Source organism: Streptopelia decaocto (genome assembly GCF_964273445.1).
Source record: "Streptopelia decaocto genome assembly, chromosome: 8".
Taxonomy (NCBI): domain Eukaryota; kingdom Metazoa; phylum Chordata; class Aves; order Columbiformes; family Columbidae; genus Streptopelia; species Streptopelia decaocto.
The window spans coordinates 9,575,224-9,601,613 of record NC_138662.1 but is presented as its reverse complement, the minus strand read 5'-3'; the positions used below and the strand labels follow the sequence as shown (position 1 = coordinate 9,601,613).

The following is a 26,390-nucleotide window of genomic DNA, read 5'->3' as shown; positions in this document are numbered from 1 at the left end:
GTTTGCTTTGTTGGGGTGTTTGTCAAGAAAAGCAATAGGGCTGTCTGTTGAGGTATGCAGAATCCTCGTGGTCTTATGCTAATAAAGGGCACAAAAAATGGGTACAGCATCCTCCCACGACACCCTTCCCTTCAGTAAATAATAAAAAAAGAGAAAACAAAGATTTAAAGGTTATGAAAAAATGCTGACTTATACCACTGCCAAAACTTCAGCGGGCCACTGGCATCAAGTCCAGCCAGAAACCCCTTTGTCTAACACAGAGTAATTGTTCTTAAGATCTGACACGAGGCTTCAGACACAGGATATGTACTTGGAGCACTCACATTTCCACAGGCATCACACCCCTGTGTGACTGTGCGTGCGCTGTACTGCGGTACCTGAGGGAAGCCCCTGGAGGCGGCACTGGCGGCTTTAGGCTGGAGAAACTCTGATGCTCACCTGCAGAAACCCCCCACTCAGCGCACCCGGGGAACCTGGCCAGGAAAGCGGGTAAAGACCGAGGTCAGGACAAGAAAACATAGGGAAATGTGCAAGTCAATAACTCCAGACTAAGATAACTGAAAAAAGAGACAAGACAGAAAACCAGGAGTGAATAGGAAGCTGAACACATCCAAGTGCTTACATGGACAGCTTTAAATCCTTGCGTTTGGGGTTTAAATGACTCTGAGAGTTGAAGTCAAGTAATTCAGCAAGCTCTCATTCAATGAGCCATAGTGGATACACAAATGTAATTTCAGCAAGTAATGCCGCTTTACTCACCTATGGGAAAAATTCCCCTCTCTGTAAACGTCTCAGTTGGCAATACCCTGCGCTTTAGCCTCAGGGCACAGCGAGCGACCGCAGTACAGCAGTCACCGTTTGCCAAAAACTGCGCTGTTAACTCTGAAACCTAACGATGATTAATTAGCAACACAGGAGCCCACACTCACAGAGCCGCCACCGCCCCGCGGGGCACGACCGAGACCCCGCCCCCATGCCCCGCCCCCGCCACGCCCCGCGCAGATGGTGGCGGGGCGGCCAATGGGGGCGCAGCCCGTCAGCTGACCGGCGGCGCCTACCCAGGTGCGCGCCGGCGGCGGCACAGAGCGGGCGGCGGACACCGGCGGACAGCGGCACCGCATCCCCCCGCCGCTCCTCCTTTCCTAGAGGAGGGAGGGATCGATCCCGCCCCCCCCCACACCCCTTTTTCAAGCCGCCGCAGCCCGGCGCGGTGGAACCGCGGCAGCAGTAACGGATGTGCCGCCCCCCGCGCAGCGGCCGCCGCGGGCAGCCCCGGGGGAGAGCGGCGGGTGCGCGGGCAGCGAGCCCCGGCCGCCGGTAAGTGCCGCCGCCGAGCTGGGGGAGGGAAGGAGCCGCACCTGCGGGTGGCCCGCGGGGCGCTCCGGTCCGGGCCGCCGCGGTTCGGTGCGGTCCGGCGGGGGTCCCCGGGGGCCCGGCCCGCCCCGACCGGGGCCGTGAGGGAGGAAAGTTTGCGGTAGCGGTCGCGCCCCCGGGGGAGCCGGCGCCCCCCGGCCGCTGCCAGGGAAGTTCCAGTGGGCAGCGGCGGTTCCCGTGCGGACGGAGAACCACCACCCCGGGGCAGGGGCCGTGTCGCCTCGCCGAGCGATGGGGACGGTGGATTCGGTGTTTGCGCGGCACAGCGGAAGCTACAGCATCGCTCCCGCTTTCCCCTCGTGCAGTTTTGCTGTTAATTATTGGTGCTTTTTTTGCGGACCGCGGGGCCCGGTGTCCCGGGGGGCGGCCGTTACCTGCGGCGGGGGCAGCGCGGGCGGGGAGCGGAGCCGGTGCCGCCTGTGCGGCAGAGCTGCCGGTGTCCCCGACCGCCGATTTGCATGCGAATGGGAGCGTATCCTGGCAGATGTCTTGCCTCATCCATTCACACGGGGGAATGGGAAAAGACAAGGAGTCTTCAGTGTAACAATAGCCCTTAAGAAAACGGCATAAAGGCGCAGTGTGAGCGGGGCTGCCCGGGACCGGCGGCTTCGCCACCTTCTTCCCGGGGCCAAAGCTATTGTTGGCGGGGCGATGCTGGGGGAGCGGCCGCTTCGCACCTCTGCTCCTGCCGTTTGGTGGCATTTAGAACTCGGCGTGTGGCAGGGATGCTGTGCGGCAGAGGGGCTCTCGCGGCTCCCCTCTGCACCGGCGGCTGGATTTGGGTTTATCTTTTTAGAAGTCGGTTGCCCCAAAAGATAACGCGGGGCCGCGGTCCGGCCCGCCCGGGCGGACAAAGGGCGACCGGCCCCACTCGCCTCCCCTTCGCCGGGGGCTGCTGCTGTCAAAGGGGCCATTGAGCGGCCCCCCCGCCTCGTAAAGCCCCTTTGAGAGAGGGGAGAGAGCGCCCATTGTGCTGGGGGCTCGGGCTTACCGGGGGGAACACAACAGATGTTGGCCTGCTATTTCACATCTTTCCGTAAGTTATTTAGCGCTGGTTCGGTGCGTTTTTCCCACTAGGCGATGGAAGGAAAAGTAACAGAATCAAAGTGGAAAATAATGTTGTCCAAAGGCGAGAGATCACACACAGGGTGCTTGTATTTTTGTCCTGGAGCTCTGTGATAGCTCTCAAGTAATGAATTTCTGCAATAAAAACTAGTTTGTAAACGTTTAAGTCTTTTCCCTACAGACTTACAGGATCCGTATAAAACAAACTTGATATTTCTGAACAAGACTATAAACCTTTCATTGAGAATAATGCAGATGTCCATGAGGGGATCTCACAGACGCTTCAAATGACCCAAGTCACATTGTACATCAGTCCCGACTGCTGTCTGAGGGTCCTACCCAAGTATGTCCCAAAGTCCTGCAAGCTGGAATTTAATTTAATCTAAAAGACAGACATGCTGAGAGAAAGAAAACCAATGCACAAAGCTTCCAGGGCAATAAAGCAGTTCAGAGTAGAGGATTTGTTATATTCAGTCAGGCTTTGGTTTCTTCACCTGCTCTGCCTCTGCAGCCAGGGCAAACAGACGGTACCCGAGCATCTTCCTCATCCTCCTCATCCTTTCTATCCTCTTGTCCCACCGTGGTGTCACACCATGGCCCAAAAAGAGTGAGACCTGGGCTTTGTGAAAGCTAAAGTGTAACTTCTGCCTCGACAGTTAAAAAGTTATCTGAATAAAATCTTAAGTAGTCCCTATAAAATTATATATTCTATTAGGCATTTTGGACTTTAATAGACCAGTTACCATGATGACTGTGAAGTATTCTCCATTTACCTAGAACAGATATGAATAAACTACTGATTATTAAAGGAAATAGATCTTTGTGTCAAGTTGCATAGATTATGATAAGCTAAAAACTTTTAAATGTTTACTGTGAAAGGCCTTTCTTTATTTATGTGAATAATGCTGAGTACATCCAACTCAGACAGCGGTGTAGGCACAGATCCAGCGTGGAGGCTAGGAAGCCCTGCTCTAAAACCAGTCATATGTGCCTTTGATTCCAGCTCACGGAGAAAATGTGATCATTTAAATAAGCATTAGTTAAACCTTTCATCGTCGTATCATAAATAAACGTGAAGCACCCCATGGTACTTAAGGAGTACTACCTGCGCTGGGATTGGCAGCGCGGAGGCGCAGCCCACGCGGAGCTGGTGCTGCAGCCTTTTGTCTGACTCCGACACGGCACCGTGGCACTGCAGAGCCCAGCGAAAACTTTTGCTAATCGGCGTGCTGGGCTCCTGCTGCATCCGTCTGTCAGCGGCTCCGGCTGCCAAGGCAGGCGCAGCCACCCGCTCAGGATTATTATTATTTTTTGTAGGGACACTTAAAGCACCTTGGATGAATCATAGCCCCCGTCAAGTATTACTGGTACTGCAGCTTGCATAGTTTAATATTCACTGAAAATGTAATTTATTTGCATTATGAAGTCTGCAGACTTTTTGTTGTTAGGGATGATATAAATTCCAAGTTCATTTAAATTATTATTGTTTTAAATTTCCTGTATGAATTGTTTTGAAGCTTTTATTTCCGTTAATGATATTAAGGAGTAAAAAAAAAAAGGTGTTTTCACTTTGGTAGAAGGTTTACAGCTCTGTACCACACCACCTTTTGGAACTGCTGCCTCCTCTGGCAAACGCCTTGGCGCACGCCTGGTCCCAGGTCGGGCTTTGTGTCAGGCTCAGACTAGGATCAGGCATCAGAAAAAGACAAAGTAAAAAGGTTAAGTGAAATATATAGAAGAGCACTGGTTGTTAACATTTCTGTGTGTGTTTTGTTTTGTTTTTTCCAACCAGCAAAGTAGCAAGATGCTGAAAATGTTTACTGAAGAGCCAAACATTTTCAGAAATAAAAATCACTTGCTTTTACTGTGCACTTTGTAACTACAGAGGTGTCTGTTCTTTGAAGCCCTGATTAATATAAATGAGTTGTAATTTTCTGACCAAGCCATCCTAGTTCACATATATTATTCCATTGGCAGACATGTGGTCGCCACAGCTGTCCCCTCATTTGTGTATGAAATGGAAACACTGGTGGCATTTGTAGGTTACCATAGTTACATGAACAATACACGTGTGAGGCTTCATCCTGCCAAGCTCCAGATTTTTTCCTGGCAGACATTTTGTAGACACTGAACTGAAGAAAATCTATGTAAAGTTTTTGGAAGTACATAAATCCATTTTTCCTCCTATCTCTTTATATAATGCTAATTGACAGGGAACCTGCATTTCAGCCTTGCGCCAACTGATTTTTACATCTCCTCCCCTCTGGAAATACCATCCTGGGAGACATGTGGTGCTCCCAGGAATCGTGAATGACAGGTTCCAGTCAAGAGGGAATTTGCAGGATCAGGCCTTAAATGCTATGGCAGACACAAAACGCATCTTTCTTAAAAATAACCTGTGGCACAGCAAGGTCTACGCACAACACAACTTTGGAGCTGAAAAGGTTCCTCCCCAGCTGTGTGAGGTGGGTTGGCAATGCCTGTCGGGTCCCTGGGGAGCAGAGGCAGGACGGGACCAGCCCCCCCACGCCTGCTCCGTCAGGGGCTTCTGCAGAAACCCAAGAAATCCCACTGAAAAATATTCCCATGCTCAGGTCTGTCTCTTAATATGCACCCGCTATGGGAAGAAAGACAGGCAAGAGTAAAGAAAATCATGGAGTTGTCTTAGAAACCAATTTTGTTGGTATGTCATAAACCATACCAGTAAATAATGGTGTGTTTTTAATGGAGTGCTTAAATTCTGCAAAGAGAAATCAAAGGACTACTTTGATAAGAAGCGCTCTACTGAGGATGTGCTTGAGTTAGGCAGTGGATTTTCCTGGTCTCAATCTTTTCCTCTAGCTGAGTATTTCAGTCCTCCACTAACAGACTTCAGAAGGTCAGGAAGAGAACATGTCAGCATACATGTTTAAAAGTACCCAGATTAAAAGTTCTTCTAAAGCACGTTCTCTTATTCGTTGCTGCTTAAAGCTCTGCAACTTTATACAAATTTTGTTTTTTATGATCTGGAAGGTGTCTTTCGTTTTTCCACATATGGCACTGAAGGAAAATACTGGATTGGCCTATTTTGTATTGGCCTAATTCTCCTCCCATTGAAGACGGCAGAAGTCTTTGGCATCAGTGGGAAGAGAATTAAGTCTCTGCTCTTAAATTCTACTGCAAAATGTTTTTATAACTTCACCTTGTGATTCATAAGATCTTAATTTGGTGATACAAGCCAGCATTTTCTTGACTTTCCAGACAGCTGAATTATCAAAGGAAGAGGACTATGTTTTTACCTGGAGCACAGTTTCTAAAGATCAAGTATTTGAAATAGTGTAGGTATCTATTGCTTTTTTCTTTTTTTTTAACTTAAAGAAAGGGCAAAGCAATTGTAAGTAACAGTCTTGAAATATTTAACAGGATGCTGTATTGAGAATGCACAGAAGTTATAACAGTGCCGTAGAGAAACAGTGCTTTCCCTTATTTTATTAGGTGCAGTGCTCTCGCGACATAATTCTCTCCTCTAAGGTGCCGCCCTTTAGTCCTCTGTGGTAACACAGGACAGTATTTTCCCCGGCCGCTTTGCAAACTGAAGCGGTCCATGTTACACTGGAGGCAAAGATTACTTATGGGTTTTATTTAGAAACTTCAGAGATTGTCAGCTTCTAATTTCCAGGTATTTAATTTAACAAACTCTGGTGAATCTAGCAATTTATGCATCTGCCAACTTTGATTAGAGCAGGAGTCCCAACCGCTTTCCGAAGCAAACCCCTGGCCGTATTTGGCAGGGTTTGCCTCTGGCCAGGTACGATGCTCGGGTAACCCCCCCAGCCCCGCACCGTGTCCCGCAGAGCCGGGAAGGAGGTGGGTGGGTTGTGCTGAGGGGGCTCTTCTTGCATGGGAAGGGAGCAAAACCCCAGGCAGGGGGGAGGGCAGGTGCTGCTCTTCACACCCTGACACTCCGGGAGCAGGGTTAGAGCAGGATCTACCCACCAGCTTGTTTCTCCACTGCGGTGGGTGGGAGCCATCGCTGCCCCATCCTGCAGGCAGTCTGAGTCCCAGCCGGACAGTGCTGGTGTCCCTGCAGGGGGGAGGTCCCAGTGGCCCTCCACGCCTGGCTGGGCATGTCCCACTTCTGAGACCAGCACTGTCAGCTGGGAGTCACTCGCTTCATCTCAGGAGTTGCTTTTGTAGACAAGCAGGAGGTCTGAAAGGCAAGTGCAGGACTGAAATGTGGCAGAGCTGATACTGGGACAGGGGACACTTTTGTAGGGATGTGGCTGGCGCATCCATTTGACGCTCCTTGTGCGTGTATTAAATATTGTCCGCCAGAAATACCAAGTTCTGTTTTCTTATACACATGTTCAACACCAAAGGCACGATAAGGTTAAGGCTGAGACCAAAAGCAGATTCTCCTGTGTTCAACAAACACCTTCCAAACCTGCAGAAACTCCACTGCTGACAATGCAGTTAACCCAGATCTCCGTCTCTGTCAGTGCTGTCTTTGTCTCTTCCACTGTATTTCACCAGAGGTCACTAGTCCTTATTTTATCAGTCAAGTTTTAAAGATAACACTAATGGTTTGGAGAAGACAAGAGGCTGTTTCAGTTCACAGGAAATATTCCCTGGGTTTCTCCTCCGTATTGCCGCCTGATATATAGTCCTCAATGCTTAATTTTATTTAATTTATAACTACTTCTGTATAGTCAATGTAACTTGAGTCACCAAGCAAAATGCAATCTTGGGAGTTTGTCTTTATGTGCCATTGGATTCACACTGAAATCCGCAGCAGCACGACCGGCGCTGCACGGGGTCCTGTCCTGGGCCGGCGAACCCCTCAGACCCAGCCCAGCTTTGCTGTAGTTCCAGGCTCAGGAACATCTCAGAAACTCACACAAGTTGTTCAGAGAGAATTACTGAGCGTGTTCAAGATTTGGTAGAATAGCATTTTATTTTCTCAAAAGAGATCAATCAAAGCTTGGGTTGTCTTTTTGTAATTTGAAGGTGTTTATCACTGATATAATGAATCCTACATTTTCTGTTGTTTCATGCATCATGTGATTTATTTGATTACGTGAGTCCAAAAATGCCTAATAAATGCATGCCTTGTTAATGTGCTGCATATAATTACTAGGATGCAGATGAGCTGCTCACTGGCCTTGCTAAATTTTTAAATTACAAATGATCAATCACTCTAACAGAAATAGAGTAAATATTGATAGTTATGCAGATCCACCACTCATAATAGGCATTGCGATGACTGATAAATGCATTGCAAAAATAACTTATCTTACCCATAGATGAACAACCAGTTAAGTGAACCAGTTACAAAAAGAAGAGTTTTTAAATAGCTGTGTGAAAACAGGACTTTTAAATGGTTTCATCATTGTATAAGGCACCGAGTAAAACCAGATAAGTGTTCTTTATAAGTTCATTGGCAAATATGTTTTCCTTTATCTTCCCCCCTTAAGTAAAACATGTCTAGCGTATATACAAATTAAATATTATTGTGCCTGAATTAATTAGGCAAAGACTTCACTTACAAAGCATCAATAACTTAAAATTTTGAGAGAAATAACTTATATGTTTTTTGCAATAGGCAGCACTTTTAGTACCTCTATATTTTGCAAGCACTTGTGAAATAAACCCATCTGTGGAAAAGCTGCTGACTTTGCCATGACAAGACTGAGGACTAAAGCTAAAGCAACAATTTATAGGTCTATTCTTAAACATACAAATACATTAAATATGAGGTATTTTCTCCCTCTCTTCATCTTGCAAACTTCTCAAAGCAAGATTGTGATCCGTTTTCTGCATGAAACAGGAGCCCATTCGAAAGGGTGGCAAGACTTGTGAAAAGGGCTGGAGGAGGGACATGTAATACAGCTAATGAGAGAGAAAACAGCTTTTTTCTGAGATCAGAGTAAAGTCTTGGCTCACAGAAGTACAAACCCAAATCTGGGGCCACTTAAAGAAATTATTTCTATCCCCTCTCAAATCAGTTGAGTTCCAAATCTTTGTCTTGGTGCTAACAGCCTTTACATCAGATCTCAGCACCTCCCATGGTAAGTCAATGTATTTTCTCAACAGTGTGTTCACAGTCTTGAGTGAACAGTAAGGTGTCTCCACATCAGTCAATTCAATGTATGGTTTTATTTTATATGTAAATATAGCTCAGAAAGAGAGAATTTGATCTTGCAAGCGTATGACTCCTTGAAAAAAAAATCAGTAAAAGTCTATTTTATTCTAAGGCCTGAAGTCTGTGTAAGCACACTACATGTATAAACTGCGTAGATATAGATGTAGGCTAACAGTAAAATACAGTTTAATACTAAATCACTAATAATTGAAAACTAAACATAGTACAGCCACAGGAAATTGAATCATCAACACAGTGTTAACAAGCACTTGCTTGAAGATAAACAACTGATGCTATAGATGGCTGGCGTATTTCATTCACATACAGAGGTACATATATTTTTTAGTAACAAGTCTTATGCATTTCTTACAGCCTGCACTATTATGTTGATTTTATAAACATATACTCAGATACTGACTCAGTTTGTATTTATTGGCTACCATTTCTAGCACAGGATTTTTTGGCATCCTTTTTTGTAGTAACAACTACTTACACGCTGGGGTCTTTCCCAACTGTGGGGGATCCTGAATGACTCATAAAACTGGAGTTTGATCTAGAACTGTGTAGGAAGCAAAATAATCACACTGCCAAAAACCCAGTCAGCAAAAAGAGAGGATTTTGTTGTTTCATCAAAATCCTGTGGACTTCTGGCATCCACATTTCTCATGGTTAAAAATATTTCTCACGTACTCCTTACTTCATGATTATTAAAACCATTTCTACTAGCCAAGGTGCCTTGGCTTTCAAAGTAGACAAAAAAACCCCCACCCAAATAGAAATTCTACTCAAAAATCCAACCCAATCTCTTAATGCCCTTGTTCCTCTTTTATTTTTAAATGTATTTGAACTATACTGATTTTGATAGATAGTAAGAAGCAGAGATTATCTGAGTTCTAGTATGAAATCCTCATGGGGCAGGTGCCCCCACAGGTAACAAGATGCTCAGATCCTTCCATGTGGTTCTGAGATCCCAAGTATGCCAAGACTGAATCCCATTTCTGTTCTTTAAATATGATTAGAAGATGAAGCAGTATTTCTCTAGTCTTGGTCCTCTTTCATTCCTCTGCCAGCACATAACACTAAATGCAAAAAGTAGTTGAAACAGGTCTTCCGAAATTAGTTATGCTCTGTAAATTTTAGACACTGTACAAGCTAAAAGCAATTAGGTTTAAATTCTCCCTTGCATTTTAAAATATTCGTGTGTTACAGCATGTACAGGTGGAAATGGACGAATTTCGCCGGGGGTTTGTCCTGCACCGCGGTGCAGAGGGAAGGGCTGGCAGGAAGGTGCTCAAAGTGGCTCCGAACCTGGCAGTGGAAGTTACTGGGCTGGCTGTCAGGAAAGCTGATCTAGTCAAATAATTTTATCCGGTAATTATATGGAATGAAGTTAATAATCACAGACACAGTTCTTCTCCATTGAATGAAATAAAAGCTTTACTACTGTCTTCATCTTGAACAGGGCAGACCCTGTGTAGCGGGACATGAAAACTAGAGTCATGGGCAATAAAAGAACAGCCCATATTGTCCTAAGATGAATCTCTTTTAGGAAAACAGATATAGTAAGGAAGCAGTTAAGTTGGGTTTCTAATGTAAGAATATTACTACTGTACAAACCTTTCAGGTTTTCAAGGCTTTTAAATCATTTTGAGTTTTTTCTTTCCTAAAGAAATATTTCTTTTAGAATAAAAAAAACAGACTGTGTAATTTGACAACCCGCTGTTTGGAAAGCACTTATTATTCCTGATGTTTCTAATATGACTTGTTAATGGTAATTTGCAAGAGATTTTCAAACAGATGACAGAAGCTGGGTTGCAATTCCATGGTTGATTTGATGGGCCGTCAATACACAGTACATATACCCTGCAGGGTATCCAGTGCCTTGTACTCAAGATTGGGGTGTGAATGAAAATAATTTTTCTCTCTCCTCCAATTTACTTTAATATTTTAATGAAAAACATTGTATCAGATGCAAGTCTGAAGAATAAACCCCAATAAATTACAAATTTTAAAGATATAATATGCTGTTTCTGCAGTGCAGGCGTTATGAATAGGATGTTCTTCGCATTTCTTCAGTGGAGATAAGACTAGTATTTTTCAAAAGAACACAGATAAAGCATGCTAAGGTTGTCTTGAAATACAGCAAATCGCCTTCTCACCAGAGCTTTCCTAAAATTAAACACTGACTTTGTTTTGATTGAAAGTGTGTACCAACAAAAAGAAGTAGGCATTATTTGCAGGGGGAAAAAAAAACCCCAAACATTAAATATTATAAAACCCTGAGGATGTGTTTTGAAGCTTTATAGCATTATTGCATGTCCTACAGGCCCTTGCTTTTGTCTTTGCTTTTAATAGCAAGCTCCAATTTTCAGATTCTGGTATGTTCTTTCAACTGACTCACGTCATTTTCATCTTGACTTTTCTGTATTTTACACAATTCAGTTTGTAAATAGCTTATTTCCTGATGACATTGAAGACTTTAAAAACCTCAGTATAAAAGGCTTACTATCAGCCATGATTCCTCAATATTTTTCTAAATAGACAGGATTGCACTGGTAAATCTGATTCCTGGGAAAGGAGCCCATTCCGTACGTTTGCTGTAAATATCCTGGTTATTAAACTCAAAGTCCAAGTCCAGCCTCTTTCTCTAGGGTGTATGAGGTCACTGATGCTCTTGCCTGGAGTAAGCCCTGCTTTTATTAACACAACATTTTAGACCAGGTTTTGTGTTGTGCTCACTTGCGTGAGGCAGCGGGTGCACATCCATATTCAGGCGGCAGTACTGAAATGCCTCTCTCTCCTGAAGCACTAGCAAAGGTTCTTGTTGGAACCAATGGCTCCGTTTTTCTCTACAGAAGATGGGTGGCTATAGCACTGCAAAGGCCCTGCTGAAGCTCAAAGCCAGGCACGTCCCTTGTTACCTCCATCACACACACAATATTTGATCCTTAAGCTTGTCAAACTGTCTTAACCTGAGCGTAACGAACTCAACCTCTGCTCACAACAGGCCAGTTCATCTCCAGTCTCGTTTGTAGCACCAGTGGCTACGCAGGCTCCATCTCTGTCAGATCAGCCAAGCCGATGTCCTTTGGTGTCCCCTGTCCGAACAAGCTCTTCCTTTCCCTGACTACACACGAACGCTTTGTATTGATCGCCGTGTCCCAGCTGCGGCCTCGCTGGTTCTTAGGCCTTGGCACTCACGCTCGGTCACTGCCGCACGCTCCAGGTCCCTGGGCTGGGTCTGTCTAACGTGCGTTTTCCTGAAACCCACCAGAATCCAGGATGCAGAAGCTCAGGCCAAGTTTTCCCGAACTGGCTGACAACAGAGCATGTTTATATGGCAGTAGTTTCACAAACGATGATGGGGAAACAAGAAAGCTGCACGAGTCATTAGCAGAACATTAGCACAACATGCAATTTTCCGAAAGACTAGCTCCACTGCTTAGGCGCAATATAGGAAAATGTTTCTGTGGAGAGATGGGGAGGTACCGGGGATCAGTGTGTGCTTCTGGCTCACAGCAAGCGCAAAATAAATTGCTTGTCTTAGCTAGAGGTAATTTTCTTCATGTATCTGATCCCTCAAACTCTTACCTAGGCACATTTAGTATGTACAGCTGCCAACCAAAATCTGTGCTGATACAACTTGCAAAATAAAAGAAATTTTGCAAGAATGAACCACTTAACTGTGGAGAGAGAAGATTTTCTGTGGTAGTATCACTCTTTCAAAACAGACATCCAAATAGTGGCCATCAATACAGTTGGCAAGGAAGTGACAACACTTTATCTTCTTATTACCATGAAAAAATGTTTAACACCTCTTTTTTTTTTCTAGTTGGCAAGTTAACTATGAAAACTTTTAATGAACAGATTATTTCCCAATTGTCCTTTCATATTCTCCTCTTACTGCATTGTGGACTTAAATGTACTTGTTCCTTGGATCACCTGAACAACCAGACAGACACTTAACAAGCAAGAGCAAGGCTGCGGCTGCCAGCACAAACCTCTGTCCACCCCGCAGGAAAGCTGAAATGAAAGATCTTCTGCTCCATAACCAAACACTCACCATCACTATTTCTTGGACCAAACAAATCCTCAATATTTAAGAGTGTTCAAAATCTAGCCAGAAAGGGAAGGCTCGTACAAACCTTCCTGCTGCATTTCCAGAATGGGAGACACAGGAACGATAATCCCATTTTCTGCCCACAAGAAAGATGAACAAGCTGGTATCCCAGACAGCCGCTGTGTTCTGCTTGTGCACAGAAATGTGGTTTCTTCACACAGTGGGTACTGAGAGGTGCTATGGAAAATGCATTTATTTAAGCCCTAGTAAAGTTATTCCCTCCATGTCTCTCCTATAGAGTTAACCATTATTTCTGTTGATATCAAGTTAACAGCTATTATAACTGTTCTAGTGGTTTGATACACTAGAAAATAGGAATTTAATAAATGAGTGGGAAGGCAGAGAATGCTAAAAGCTCTCCTTTCCAAACTCAGTATCTCCCCAAAGAAGGTATAATACCCCCCCTTTACTGTTTAGGGGAAGTTTCCTCAAACAGTATTTGTAACACGAATTAAAAGTGCCATCAATCACATGACCCATATTAAATACCATTGCTGGGGGGAAAAAAAAGGTTTTGTGATATGACTCCGTCCTAACAGAGGTTTTGAGAAAGCACTTCTGCCTTAATCAAAAAGGCCCACGGCTACTGCTCTGACCGTGTTCTGGACCTGGAGTTTCTCTAAGCAACATTCCCTGGCCTTGTCTTTTGCTTGGACAGCACTCAGCTAACCAGGGACATACTGCATTAGGTTTATATTAGAAAAAAAGATATTTAAAAACCAAAACAACCACCTTATTTACAGAGAGGATCTCACTGGGCAAAATGCTGAGACGTCTAGCAGGAAAGGGGCACACACACACTCTTCTCAATTCAGTCTCACTGATTCCAGTGAGAGTTGGGAACTTTCCCAGGAGCCACCCCTGGTTTATCCACATGGGCTTGGTGATTATTCATGGGTGGCAATTTGGAACTGCATACTGTCACAAATTTTCTTTTCAAAACCTATTCATCCACCACAAAAAAACATTCCTACATGCAAATCTTGCCTAGTTTTTATTTGGAAAGATGTGATTATAATTCTAGGTAGGACTTCAGATCCTGAGTCTAACATTCAAGAAACATAGTCTTTCAGTGAAAAACATTGTGTTATTTTATTCCTTTGGACACTAAACATCACAGAGGAGTCTGGGACCAGTCCTGCCGATGCTGCAAAGACTGGAAAGCTGAGACGTCCAGGGGCAAAGGGGCAGTCGGTGACTACCCAGGGCTGGCAGCTGCTTAGAAATGGGAGAGCTGAGATGGTCAAGCATATCATATACAGATAGAAATGGCAGAACAAAAGCAGCTATTGCTATTTAGTTACATAAAAAACTGCAGTGCACTTTTTCACCAATAACAGCTGCCTGTGGTTTTTATCAGAACGATGGATGGGGGTTCAGAGCATCAGCAGCAGCAAAAGCAAAAGTCCATGACTTTTCCCTCCTGCTGTGGCCTCTAGGCTGCCATTCCAATAAGCACCACACTAAAATGGACCGGGGCACGTGGAACCGATCAGAATTTACTTTTTGATTACACTGGATTTTCATTTATAGCTTCATCCAAGCTGCCCTGGGCTGGAGGAGATTGGAGATAGTAATGTGCAGGTCATTTCTAAAGAACATTTTTCAGTTAAAGAAAATTAAATCCATTTGCAGTAGAAAATAGCTAGAGAAGGGAAAGTGTCACTAGTAACTTGTAAAATCATACAGCTAGAGAGATCATAAACCCAGAACTCCATTCAATAAAAACAGAAATGCCTTCTTACCAAGGATGAACAATAAACGTAATGTGCAAGTAAGAGGATATAAATATTCAGCAAAGGAAGGATCAAATTCAATTTTTTTTTTCAAAATCTAGATATGCTCCGATATATTTTAAAAGAAGCTTTGAAGTCTTTTTCGGGCAGTTTAATTTTTACAGTATTACATGATCCGTGTAACTACATCAGAGCTAAATCAGTACTAAAACACCATTAGGGCCCATGGCGTTAAAAGGCATGGACTTCTTTCTCTCCATCTACTTAGAAAAAGAGGAGGGACTGTGAAGGCAGGAATGTTTGGAGCGATATTGCCTCCTGTAGTGGCGTCTGGTTCGGTGCCGGCAGCTGCCCCCAGTGCCGCGGCTCCGTTTGGTGCCTCGCGGGACCAGAGACACGGCCTGGGGGGAATGGCCCACGTGGAGGGGCAGCTCCAGCTCCTGTCCAGAATTGCCACTGCCTGAAATCACTGCCTCCATTATTAACTGGCAAATACTATAATGTGAAAAATCTGGAATTAAATCAATTAAACTTCAGATGTCATCAATATTCCTAGAACTGTGTAGTTTGGGTCAGCTACAAATGGATTTTTATTGAGAGAAGCATCCATTAAAGTCAGGATAACTCAGCTCCTCATCACTCTGTTAATATATCTCTTACTATTATGGGGCTGTTTGGATTTTTTGTTAATGCAGTTAATGTATTATTTAATTCTTCCACCAGCTGAAAGTTATTTGAGAAGGAATGTTTGTTCTACATCTGTTTTTATCCCCCTCCAGCACCGTCTTCTCAGCTCTCATTCAAGTCTCAGCTACCAGAGTGAAAATCTAACTCAACAGGGTCAAATGCTTTCTGGCTGACATTCCTGTTTCCCTTCTACCAAAACACAACCACAGAACAAATAACAGCATGCCAAAAGAAAAATGCTATTAGGTGTGTTCTACTTACAGCATTACATCATCATCTAGAATAAAATACTGTAATTTCATTATTTAATATACTGATGAGATTTTGAAATAAAAGCATTGTATAAATGGCATTTCTGTCACCACTATCTAGATAACTATTTTAGAACTATTTTTAAAAGCTGTATTTAGTTTTATTACTTTATATAGTAATACCTTTTGTGGGCTTTGACTAGGTTGAGGCTTCACTATGCTCTAATTGAAAAAGATGCTCTTTCCTGCTTTCTGCTATTACAGTTTATCATTGTTATGTACTCTGTCTCAGATACAGCACGACTTGATTGTTTTAGTTACATAGAAAGACAAAACTTCTATTTGAGAAGTCTCAATGGCAGTCATTAAAGCATGAGGCTTCATGTCACCCCAGATTTCAAGAGGTCTGCTCTTTAAATCCTGATTTGGGTTTGTCACATGCCTTGCTCGCTTATGCTTTCTATTTTATTTAATTCAAGGCTTGTTGAGCACATGCACTAACCTGTTTAACCTCCACAGTGAAATACTGTAAAGGTGGACTTGATCTGCCAATGTCAATGTGCACGACGAGCCAAGAGGAACAGAGCCAGGCATGAGGAGCCACCACCACAAGTGCTAGTGGGAGAAAATCGGTTCATGCAGCATCATCAGCAAAATGTGTTTCTGAGCTGGCAGACCCACAGCTGTGCTATTTAACAGCAGACGCCCCAAATTGCACATTTTTACACATATGCATAAACTCTAAAATGTGTATCCTTGTTTTTTACAGCAGCAGTGATAGGTTTGAAGACAACAAAACGTTTCCCAGAGTTTACTTTTTCAATAAAGTAACAATGAGAAAAATTTTACTAAGCTCTTAGATTTTCCTTGGATATGTATTTAAAGACCCAAGACAGAACAGATTTTCTGAGGTACGCTAGACACTGTTGGGTTAATTTAAATACACTATTGCATGACTAACTTCAGGCTAAGAAGATATAAATTGTGTGGTTTACACAGTAATTTGCAGTTTTGGTAAACGATTCACGTATGATGCAGAATGCAGTACAAACAGCTAAAATAGAGACAGTATATTCACTTGATCAAATTTACTGTTATTGTTTGGTGCTTAGCTGGATTAAATCTAAGCTGTTATCTGGAACCAATTTGATTACCTCAGAAGAATTTTGGCAAAGTTCGTATGCATTTGGCTTGAACCTTATAAACCAACATCATCTTCCTGAGCCTTAATCCCCCCGACCTGAGGCCTGGGCCCCGGGGACAGCTCTGGCCCCGGCTCCCATCGGGATTTCTCTCTGAACACCCGTTTCAGACCTCGCTGCATTCACAAGCACATCCTCGGTCTTCAGCACTTCTCAAGCCATTCAACCAAATACTGCAAAGTAAAATTGAAACGTATCCCAAAGTTTTATTTTCAGGTGATTGCATACGTGGTTACAGTCACTCACCTGGGAACTATCGTGTAGACCAGAGTTCCAAGCCCTACATGACTTAACTACACCAGATCAGGATATTCGTAAGAGAGATGAATGTCAAAATAATGATTGTTTTCACATATTTTTCTTTAAAGGATGAAGAACTTAAATAATGTATGAACCGTATATGAGATGAGCATAACATATACCCTAATCTGTTTTCAGGAACGTCTTCAGACACTGATTTGCAGAAGATTCTGGAACACAGAGGAGCAGCTGAGAGTCTTCAGACTTCTCTAAACTCCAAAAATCATCCTTAACCTTCTGGATGTCCAAGCCTTTCACCTTAAACTTTAAGCTTTACGTTTTCTGCCTGATAACGAACTACACTTTCAATCTGTTGCTTTAAGGGGCCGAGGAGCTGAACTCACTGGCTGACCAGCATGGCGAAGCTTACAGTTCTTTTAACTGTTTGCCAGTTGGTGCTAGAGTTGTTAATGAATTCATTAACTGAGTCTTCCGTACAGAATAACGAATGTCCACAGCTTTGTGTATGTGAAATCAGGCCTTGGTTTACACCACAGTCAACATACAGGGAAGCCACAACAGTTGACTGCAATGACCTTCGATTAACAAAAATCCCCAGCAATCTTTCCAGTGACACTCAAGTCCTTCTGTTACAGAGCAACAACATTGCAAAGACCACAGATGAACTCCAACAGCTGTTTAATTTAACAGAATTGGATTTTTCACAAAATAACTTCACCAGTATCAAAGATGTGGGGCTCTCTAATCTCACTCAACTTACTACTTTGCATCTGGAGGAAAACCAGATAACAGAGATGACCGACTACTGCTTGCAAGACCTTTGCAATCTTCAGGAGCTGTATATAAATCACAACCAGATCAGCAGCATTTCTGCAAATGCATTCACTGGCCTGAAGAATCTTTTGAGATTACATCTCAACTCCAACAAATTAAAGGTTATTGACAGCCGTTGGTTTGATTCTACTCCTAACTTAGAGATTCTCATGATTGGAGAAAATCCAGTGATTGGAATATTAGATATGAACTTCAAACCACTCTCAAATTTAAGGAGTCTAGTTTTGGCAGGTATGTATCTCACAGACATTCCTGGCAATGCCTTGGTAGGCTTGGATAGTCTTGAAAGTCTTTCCTTCTATGACAACAAACTGGTAAAAGTTCCTCAGCTTGCACTTGAGAAAGTTCCAAATTTAAAATTCCTGGATCTCAACAAAAATCCGATTCACAAAATACAAGAAGGTGATTTTAAAAACATGCTCAGATTGAAAGAGCTTGGAATCAATAATATGGGAGAACTCGTTTCTGTTGATAGGTATGCGCTGGACAACCTGCCTGAACTTACCAAGCTTGAAGCCACCAACAATCCAAAGCTGTCTTACATACATCGCTTGGCATTTCGCAACGTTCCTGCCCTGGAGAGTCTGATGCTGAACAACAACGCCTTGAATGCAGTCTACCAAAAGACAGTGGAATCCCTTCCAAACCTGCGCGAGATCAGTATCCACAGTAACCCGCTCAGGTGCGACTGTGTCATTCACTGGATCAACTCAAACAAAACCAATATCCGTTTCATGGAACCTCTATCCATGTTTTGTGCTATGCCTCCAGAATATAGAGGCCAGCAGGTGAAGGAAGTGTTGACACAGGATTCAAACGAACAGTGTCTTCCAATGATCTCTCATGAGACCTTTCCAAATCACTTAAACTTGGACATCGGCATGACGGTGTTTTTAGATTGTCGGGCCATGGCAGAACCGGAGCCAGAAATTTACTGGGTCACTCCTCTGGGTAATAAAGTGACTGTCGAAAGTCTGTCTGACAAGTACAAGCTAAGTAGCGAAGGCACCTTGGAAATCTCCAACATCCAGGTTGAAGACTCCGGGAGATACACCTGTGTTGCTCAAAATGTAGAAGGGGCTGACACGAGGGTTGCTACTATCCGGGTGAATGGAACGCTTTTGGATGGTACCCAGGTTCTGAAAATCTATGTTAAGCAAGCTGAATCTCATTCAATCTTAGTTTCTTGGAAAGTTAATTCCAATGTCATGACTTCCAATTTAAAGTGGTCATCGGCCACTATGAAGATTGACAACCCACACATTACGTACACTGCAAGGGTCCCAGTTGATGTACACGAATATAACCTCACGCATTTACAACCATCTACGGATTATGAAGTGTGTCTAACCGTGTCAAATATCCATCAGCAAACACAGAAATCCTGCGTTAATGTTACAACAAAAAATGCAGCTTTTGCACTAGATATTTCAGACCAAGATACCAGCACTGCTCTCGCGGCAGTAATGGGATCCATGTTTGCTGTCATCAGCCTTGCCTCCATTTCTGTTTATATTGCAAAAAGATTTAAGAGAAAAAACTACCACCACTCATTGAAAAAATATATGCAAAAGACCTCTTCAATCCCACTGAACGAGCTCTACCCACCACTCATTAATCTCTGGGAAGGTGACAGTGAAAAGGACAAGGATGGTTCTGCAGAGACCAAGCCGACCCAAGTTGACACATCCAGAAGCTATTACATGTGGTAATTCAGAGGATATTTTGCTTCTGGTAGTAAGGAGCACAAAGACTTTTTTGCTTTATTCTGCAAAAATGAGAAGTTGAAGACTTCTGTATTTTTGACTTTGCTAGTTTGTGGCAGAGTGGTGAGGACAGGTGGATATTTCAGAATTTTTTAGTATAGCGTATCGCAATTGTTTGACACAAATGGCAGCTTCACCTAGCTTCCGATTTTTTCCCCCCTTTTCTTTTTTTTAGTTATTGTGCTAAACTTACTGCTGTTCTAACTACAGTGCTGAATAAGATTAACCAGAGGCTGGGGTGACCCTGGGATCCCACAGTAGCACAACCCCATTCTTCTGAAGCCATCGGTGGAGCACGGGATCTCCCAACGCAAACACGGTTCTGAAACTGCATCGACCTCGGGCTGGAACCTCCGGACTCATACACTGAGCACAGGAGACCTTGGATGACGTTAGCTGACTGTACTGTAATGTTGTATCAACTGATTTGAATGTTTTTGACTTTGAACAATGAGTTTTCTTTTCTTTCTTTTTATTTTTGTAGTAGTTGAAAAGGCTTAGGTAAAGCTAACAGGCAATAGAAATAGGTACATCCAATTTTTTAATGTAACAGACTAAATGTTAATTGTTCTTTTATTCTTTTTATTATATTTAGTAGACACTTTTGAAGAATACTAGAGTTTTGTTGTGTTTAAATCACCAACACATGGTGTTCAATGAAGGCAGAGCTATAATAAATTTAGTTTGGTTCCAATTTTTTATTTTAGAAGTCACAATAATGTATTCGGTTTAGATGTCACTAGTTTGACTGGTGATCATGTTTTGACATAGAATATATCCAAAATGTTATATAAAAATATCGTGTTTTTTTTCTTGATGGAATTACGTTTCAACAAAGTTCCAATTTTTTTTTGTATGCATATATTTTAACAGCAGTGCTTTCTCTGCACTAGATGCAAAATATTGACAATAATTTAATCAGAAAAATGTACCGGTATGGCTTTTGGACTGTAAGTCACATGCAGAATCAAAACTGTTTGGCATAAGGCACACAGCAAGAATAACTCACAGAGTATGTAACAAAACATTTTGCTTTTTGTATACTTTTGTGTTTATAGCTAAGATATAAATGAAGCTGACATTTAGCTGTCATTATGAGCATTAGGTCAAAGAAAACAACTCAGTGCTATGAAACTGAAATAAAACAGTTGAATCTGGTATATACTTAAAACAAACAAACAAAAGTGAATTGGATTAACATTCCTTCAAAAGCAGAGATTTAAGATAGCTACAACTAACAAAGTCATATGTTTGGTTCCAATGAGAAGCTGTACTTTTTACAGGCTTAAAATTAACGCCTACTCTAAGTATTTTACCGAATTAATATGGTAAAAGTGCAAAACCTCAGAAAGCAGCGGTGTCTCTCTGTGTGCACTGGGTATAATATAAATGCGTAGTTTACACTTGAACCTACAGAAGCTTTGTACGTCGTCTTTTCTGAATCCATGCAAGCTCTCGGCAGGGACTGCACAGAGTCACGAGCAGGGCGGGTTCTGGTGCAGGACGTGGTTCCACCCACACTAGAGCCCTCAGCAGAAAGCACAGAATTTTCTACTCTTTATGACCACTATCAATGTGCAACTTTTTAAATGTTTTTACATACCAAATATGTTCTTGGTAAGTAAAAGTTAATTGTTAAAATAATGGATGTGCCTGGGTTTTGGGATTGTTTGAAGTTTTCTGACTCGCTACCTTCTCAAATACATCAAAGACCCCTCCAAATTTACAGATAGCTTCAAACTTCTTTTTCCCTTTCAGCCAACTGTCTAACAGTGAAAACGTTATCAGCATAGTTTAATAAGCTGCTTTGGTGCAAAAACTTCAGTACATCTCTTGGATACATGCCTTGTTGGTCTTGCATTTCAACATAAAGCTGAGTGAAGCTATTAATTATGCATTTAAATCAAGTACTTATGCTGCTATACACAATCTTTTATATTTTCATGAGATCTCATACATTTTTAATCAGGTGACAATTAGATGTTAGGATTAGGCAAGTGTCTTTTGATCATGGAGAAATACCACAGTGGAAGCATTTATTCATCACCTTCTGTATTTGTTTCTAATGTTAATGGAAAATTTCTTCTTGCCTTTTTCTCCAAAATACCTTCAGAGCAATAATTATCATCTTGTCTCTACACCATTCTAACCTTAAAACTGCCTCTATTATTATAGCAGACATGATGAATTAAAACTGAGATCTCTTTCGCAGTGAAGATTCACTCTCCTTTTTCCAGAGAAAAGGACACAGGACAAGGCTGACAGCAAAATTATGGCTTCCAACTTGCATGACATCATTAAATTGCCTTTAGAAAACAATTAACTGAGCAGGTGTCGGATGGTGCAGAGCAAAGCCCTTGATCCACGATCCCCTCAGCTTCCTGCAGCACCTGTACAGCTATACCATAACTAAGTGAAGAAGATCATGCAAAGCCCATGGTGCTCTGAGCCTCCATTGAACTTGTGGAAGAACATATCACTTCGGGTTCAAGGTGCTGGTTCATCTAACGCCATCAGCCAACCTAAGCACGGGGCTACACTCCAAAACAGCGATCCTGCTCTTCCTCCTCCCTGTGCCCACCTCCCATCCTGGGTTACACACAACATGGGGATCTACTTGCCTTCCGAACGTGCTCATATCGACCAGTCCTGCCTGGTGGAGACAGGCCACACTGAGAACTTTGCTCTATGTGTGTGTGTGCGTGGCTGAATCTGTTTTCTCCTGGTTATCTTCTGCAGTTTGGGCCGTTTCAGATACACAGTGACTGGCAAAAAGGAAGGTGGCAGGGACAGCAGGACAAAGCAGCACCCGACAGTCCCATCAGCAATCGCCACCAGTGGCTGGGGGGACGGGAAGTAAAGCAATGTTCATTGTGTTCCTTTCCACTGGGGAAATAACAGGCCTTTTGTTCCCTGCAGACCTATTTGGCAGTTTTATGTCATTTGTTATCTTTTTAGAGCAATGCTGCTGAAGAACAGCAGGAGCAATGGCCTTGTGACAGGCACACGCTTCTCCAGGATGTGCTGAGCCGCAGGGACCAGGGTACGGATGGCGCGGGGACTCCAGGAGAGACGCGGGTTACCTGAGAGCACCTAATGAATGCAGGACATCCTGCACACACAGCCACCAGGGAGAACTATTTCCAGCCTTGTAATCTGACCCCTTAGAATTCTGTACAGATCCCATGGAAATTTAAAATTTTGCTAATAAAAGAAAAAAAGTGTGTAAGAGATTAATCACATGTGGCATATAATCTTAGTAAATAACCTTCAACCTCGTGCTAGCAGTTTTCTGCTTGCAGTTTATTGTAAGCAAAAATAAAAATACTCTGCCTAATTGCCTTCAAAATGTATTTGCATCTTCTATTCACTGAAGACTAAAAAAACCCCACCCCCAGATTGCTCAGAATCAGAGATTGAGGCTGGCCACTTTAAAAACTGTACGGGAAAAAACGTCGTTATCTTTCATTTGGATAACGGTTTAGAAATGCTGTGTAAGAGTGGGTATTTCATACCCAACTAAACTTCTGCAGTGTTATTTCTACTTGATTGCCCAATAATAAAATATTTCAGTCTCCCGAAGAGTAAATAGCTCACTCAAATGTAGTATGCAGTATTCCAGCTAAATCCACTTTTCATTTCCTCACCCGAATCATAATATCCTGTTGGACTGAGAGGGGATATTTTCACCCATGAACCAAGACTGATACTGGACGTGGTCTTGGAATGCAGCACACAAATACACCAATACTTCCACAGAGCCACGATCTGCCCTCCGGCCCTGCCTCATAAATATGTACTCATTTAGTTCCTAAAACAAGGTTATGAAGAGAAAAGGACAACAGGTTGGACCACTGGTTTCATACACAGGTTAAAACTGGAAATAGGTCAGCAAATCTGAAATCCAGGGAGAAACACATAAACTTGCCATATTGGCATTGACCATCTGGGACAGAAGTGATAAAAAGGAGCATCTTCTTGTGGTTTTTTGAGTTTAAATTGGGAAGCTCCTTTTGCTTTGTGCTGGCAACCTCGAAAACAAGACAAACCACTGCAATGAAATTCCTGAACTTAAGTGGGATAGGCAGCTGGGGGCTGCTGCACCATCTCCACCACAGCCCGTGCACCCTGTACGGAACAGGACAATCCAGCTGGCACACTTGTCATCATCTCGCCATCCTACGATGAATGTGTGCACAATGCGTGAGTTGTGGTGGAAAAGCAGACAGGCATAGGGTTCTGGAGGAGCTGTGTCACAATCCACCTACCACGCTAGGAACAGCTGTTTGCTACACCATGATCCTACTCTACGACCCACCGCGGAAACGAGGGCCAGAAACTGCTGCTGCAATTTTCCTTCTCACGCTGTGCAACGGCACAACTGCTGCAGCCCCAGCGCCCACAGCTGCGGACACACCGACATGTGAACATCAAACTTCTTTCTCCAGGAAAACCCAGAGTGCCTGAGCTGAGATACCAAACGCTGTTACACATAGCCCTTGTCCCTGCAAAAAAAGATTCTACCGCTACCAAAAGCCCGAGGTAACATTTCTTCACAGCATCATACAGAAATTAATGTTTTGTGTTCCCCCTGAACTGTCAACCATTTAATCTTCTTTTCTGCTGTAATTACTGCAAGTTTTCACACTTGGGAACTTTTATCCACCCTGCAGTCAGCCTTCCCCCGCTCTCATCCTGCCTCGCGCTCTTCTGCCGCTCAAGGGCAAATCCTCCACAGCTTTGGTCATCACAAGATCTCAAGAGATTACAGTAAAGGACTTATAATTCATATTTAACTTTGCAGATGCCTGTTTTCTCCACCAAACTTTCTCCCTTCACCTGATTCTTGTGGTTTTTAGCAGTCTCCCCTGGGAGACCTCGCTGGCCGCTGTCAGTCCAAGTCAGGTGAAGGATGCGCTGCCTGTCACCTCCCCGCTCCCCGCCAATGCACACAACCTTAGCAAAACCCCAAACGTCTTCCCACGGCCCTCCGCTCCAGTTCTTTATCCACCCTTACTCCTGAGCACATTACGACCCTCTGTTTATGTTTTCCACTGGTACAAAAGCAACAAAAGACTTAATTTTTCTTTCTGGTAAGGTAAAAAAGGTTTACTGTGAAATTTGTACTATTGTATATTTATGTGAAGTAGACCAAAGGAATGCTGAATCACAACAGAAGAGTCAGAACAACAGTTTTTGAAATAAGTGAAAATAAATACTTTGGAAAAGCTGGAACTGGTCATTAAGTAAAATGTTCAAAAGCAACTAAATGACTTGAGAGCTTACATCTCATTAAGTTCAGTGGAACGTTAGGTGCAAAATCAGGTAAATGAGATTTTTCTCAAGTGCAGCTGGAAATGTTAACTTTCCTTTAATTCTGAGCAGCTGTGAAGCATTTTCTGTGGAATTTTTTAACATGGATTTTTTTCAGAAATCACTTGGAAACCATAATTTTGATCTCATTTATGGGGGGAGGGGGGATTTAAATCCTGTCATCCTCAGTGGAGTTACTGATTTGCTGTGATCTATACAAGGTCTACAACTTTAAAAACTGCAGTTCCAGGCTTCTGCTCACAATGGAGTCAAAGCTCTTGGCAGACTCTTTAAACATTAGCTTTTTCTGCTGCAGCCTGTTCTGCTGGACTTGATTTCAAGCAAGAATTAATGTATCAGAAAAGATCAGGGTGGGGAACAAACAAGAAAGATCACTGAAGTATTGACTACTTTCAGGTTTGAACAAGGTCATTAAACGTGAACAACCCCACAGACTACGCAGTGTGTTCATGGGCTGTGCAACCCAATAATACAGGTCATTTACAAACCTATTGCTCTAAAACATGAACAAGAGAAGTGCTCATAACTAATTTTTTTTTTTTTTGTTTCAGGTATGAAATTACCCTTTTATCCTTCATATTCCATTTGAAGAGTTCTCTATAATAATAATAATAAAAAGGACTACACATCCTATACTCAATTACATGTTTGTCTTTCACTGCAAATCAACGCAGGCCCAGAGAATACAGATGTGCAGGCAGCTGCTGCAGCCTGGCACAAACGCTTTCAGCCGGGCTAAAACAAACCACCCCAGTCCCCATATCTGAGGATTACATGGTGACACGTGGTTCACATGGCGGTGTATCGAGGCTGCCACGCCATGCACCTCTGAAAGTCACAGTCCACAACCAGTAAGAGATTATGGATGTGCGTTAGCCTTTTGCTGAAAAATAAACATGTTGTCAGCTCTTCCTGTCAACAACTAGCGCAGCTTTTGTTGGGGTGGCTCTTGGAGATCTGTGCTGTGCCCAGATGCCAAAAACTCTGGTAACTGCTAAAAATCACAGTGGCTTAATTTTAAGCAGCTGCACAAACTGGGCCTCAACTCAGACCATTTCCACGTGAGGAAAGAGACCTTGCTCCTAACAGAGCAACATAAACAGCCTCAGCCTTAGCCTTTGTTGTCGTATCACCAAAACAGAAGACAGACCAAATTTCCTCTGAATTTGATCAGGAGCACAGTAATAGAGCCAGACAATGGATGCAGCCAGGCCACTGACAGCAAAGGCAGAGCAGCCTCTCTCTCCACACGCGACACGATGTTGAGTGGTGGTGGGGACTCTGGTCACATTATGTCCTTGGTGACATCCCTTGGCCTTCAATAAACCTGGAGGTACCTGCTGCAGCCATGTGCCTGCACAGCCCTGAGGTGACATTTTCCTGGGGACAAGCACTGGGGAGCTGCAGGTCACTTGCTCTTCTCTCCTGGCTGCTCCAGATTGCTGCCCAGGGCCTCGCTCACAGCAACCACCCCTCGGGGGCTGGTGCTCTCCAGTGTACATGAGTAAAACTCTGTAAACATGCAACTGAATTCGCTTCAAAATATTACTGCAGGAAAAGGACAACTACATAAGCAGATGAAGGCCAAGAGATTTGGGTACCTGATTTCATTTCTCTGGACCCTGAGTTTTCCAGCATC

General features: G+C 43.2%; 1 protein-coding gene and 1 long non-coding RNA gene across 4 annotated transcripts in view; one reads left to right on the top strand and one right to left on the bottom strand.

The window, feature by feature from the left end:
• The window catches only part of LOC309443258, a 94,357-nt gene that overhangs the window by 17,845 nt on the left and 50,122 nt on the right, over window positions 1-26,390 (bottom strand). The window lies entirely within an intron of this gene.
• On the top strand, window positions 1,111-25,438 carry LRRN1 (leucine rich repeat neuronal 1). Of its 3 annotated transcripts, none has more exons than XR_014184795.1 (3): window positions 1,111-1,317; window positions 16,995-23,959; window positions 25,303-25,438. XR_014184795.1 is itself a non-coding variant. In XM_082060399.1 (3 exons), exon 3 carries the CDS (start codon window positions 17,213-17,215, stop codon window positions 19,361-19,363), a length of 2,151 nt encoding a protein of 716 aa, XP_081916525.1. In that variant the 5' UTR covers window positions 1,111-1,317; window positions 15,196-15,349; window positions 16,995-17,212; the 3' UTR covers window positions 19,364-24,860. The 3 variants fall into 3 exon arrangements, 2 of the variants coding, with proteins under 2 accessions (XP_081916525.1, XP_081916524.1); XM_082060399.1 differs by lacking the exon at window positions 25,303-25,438 and adding an exon at window positions 15,196-15,349 and having other exon boundaries at window positions 16,995-24,860; XM_082060398.1 differs by lacking the exon at window positions 25,303-25,438 and having other exon boundaries at window positions 16,995-24,860.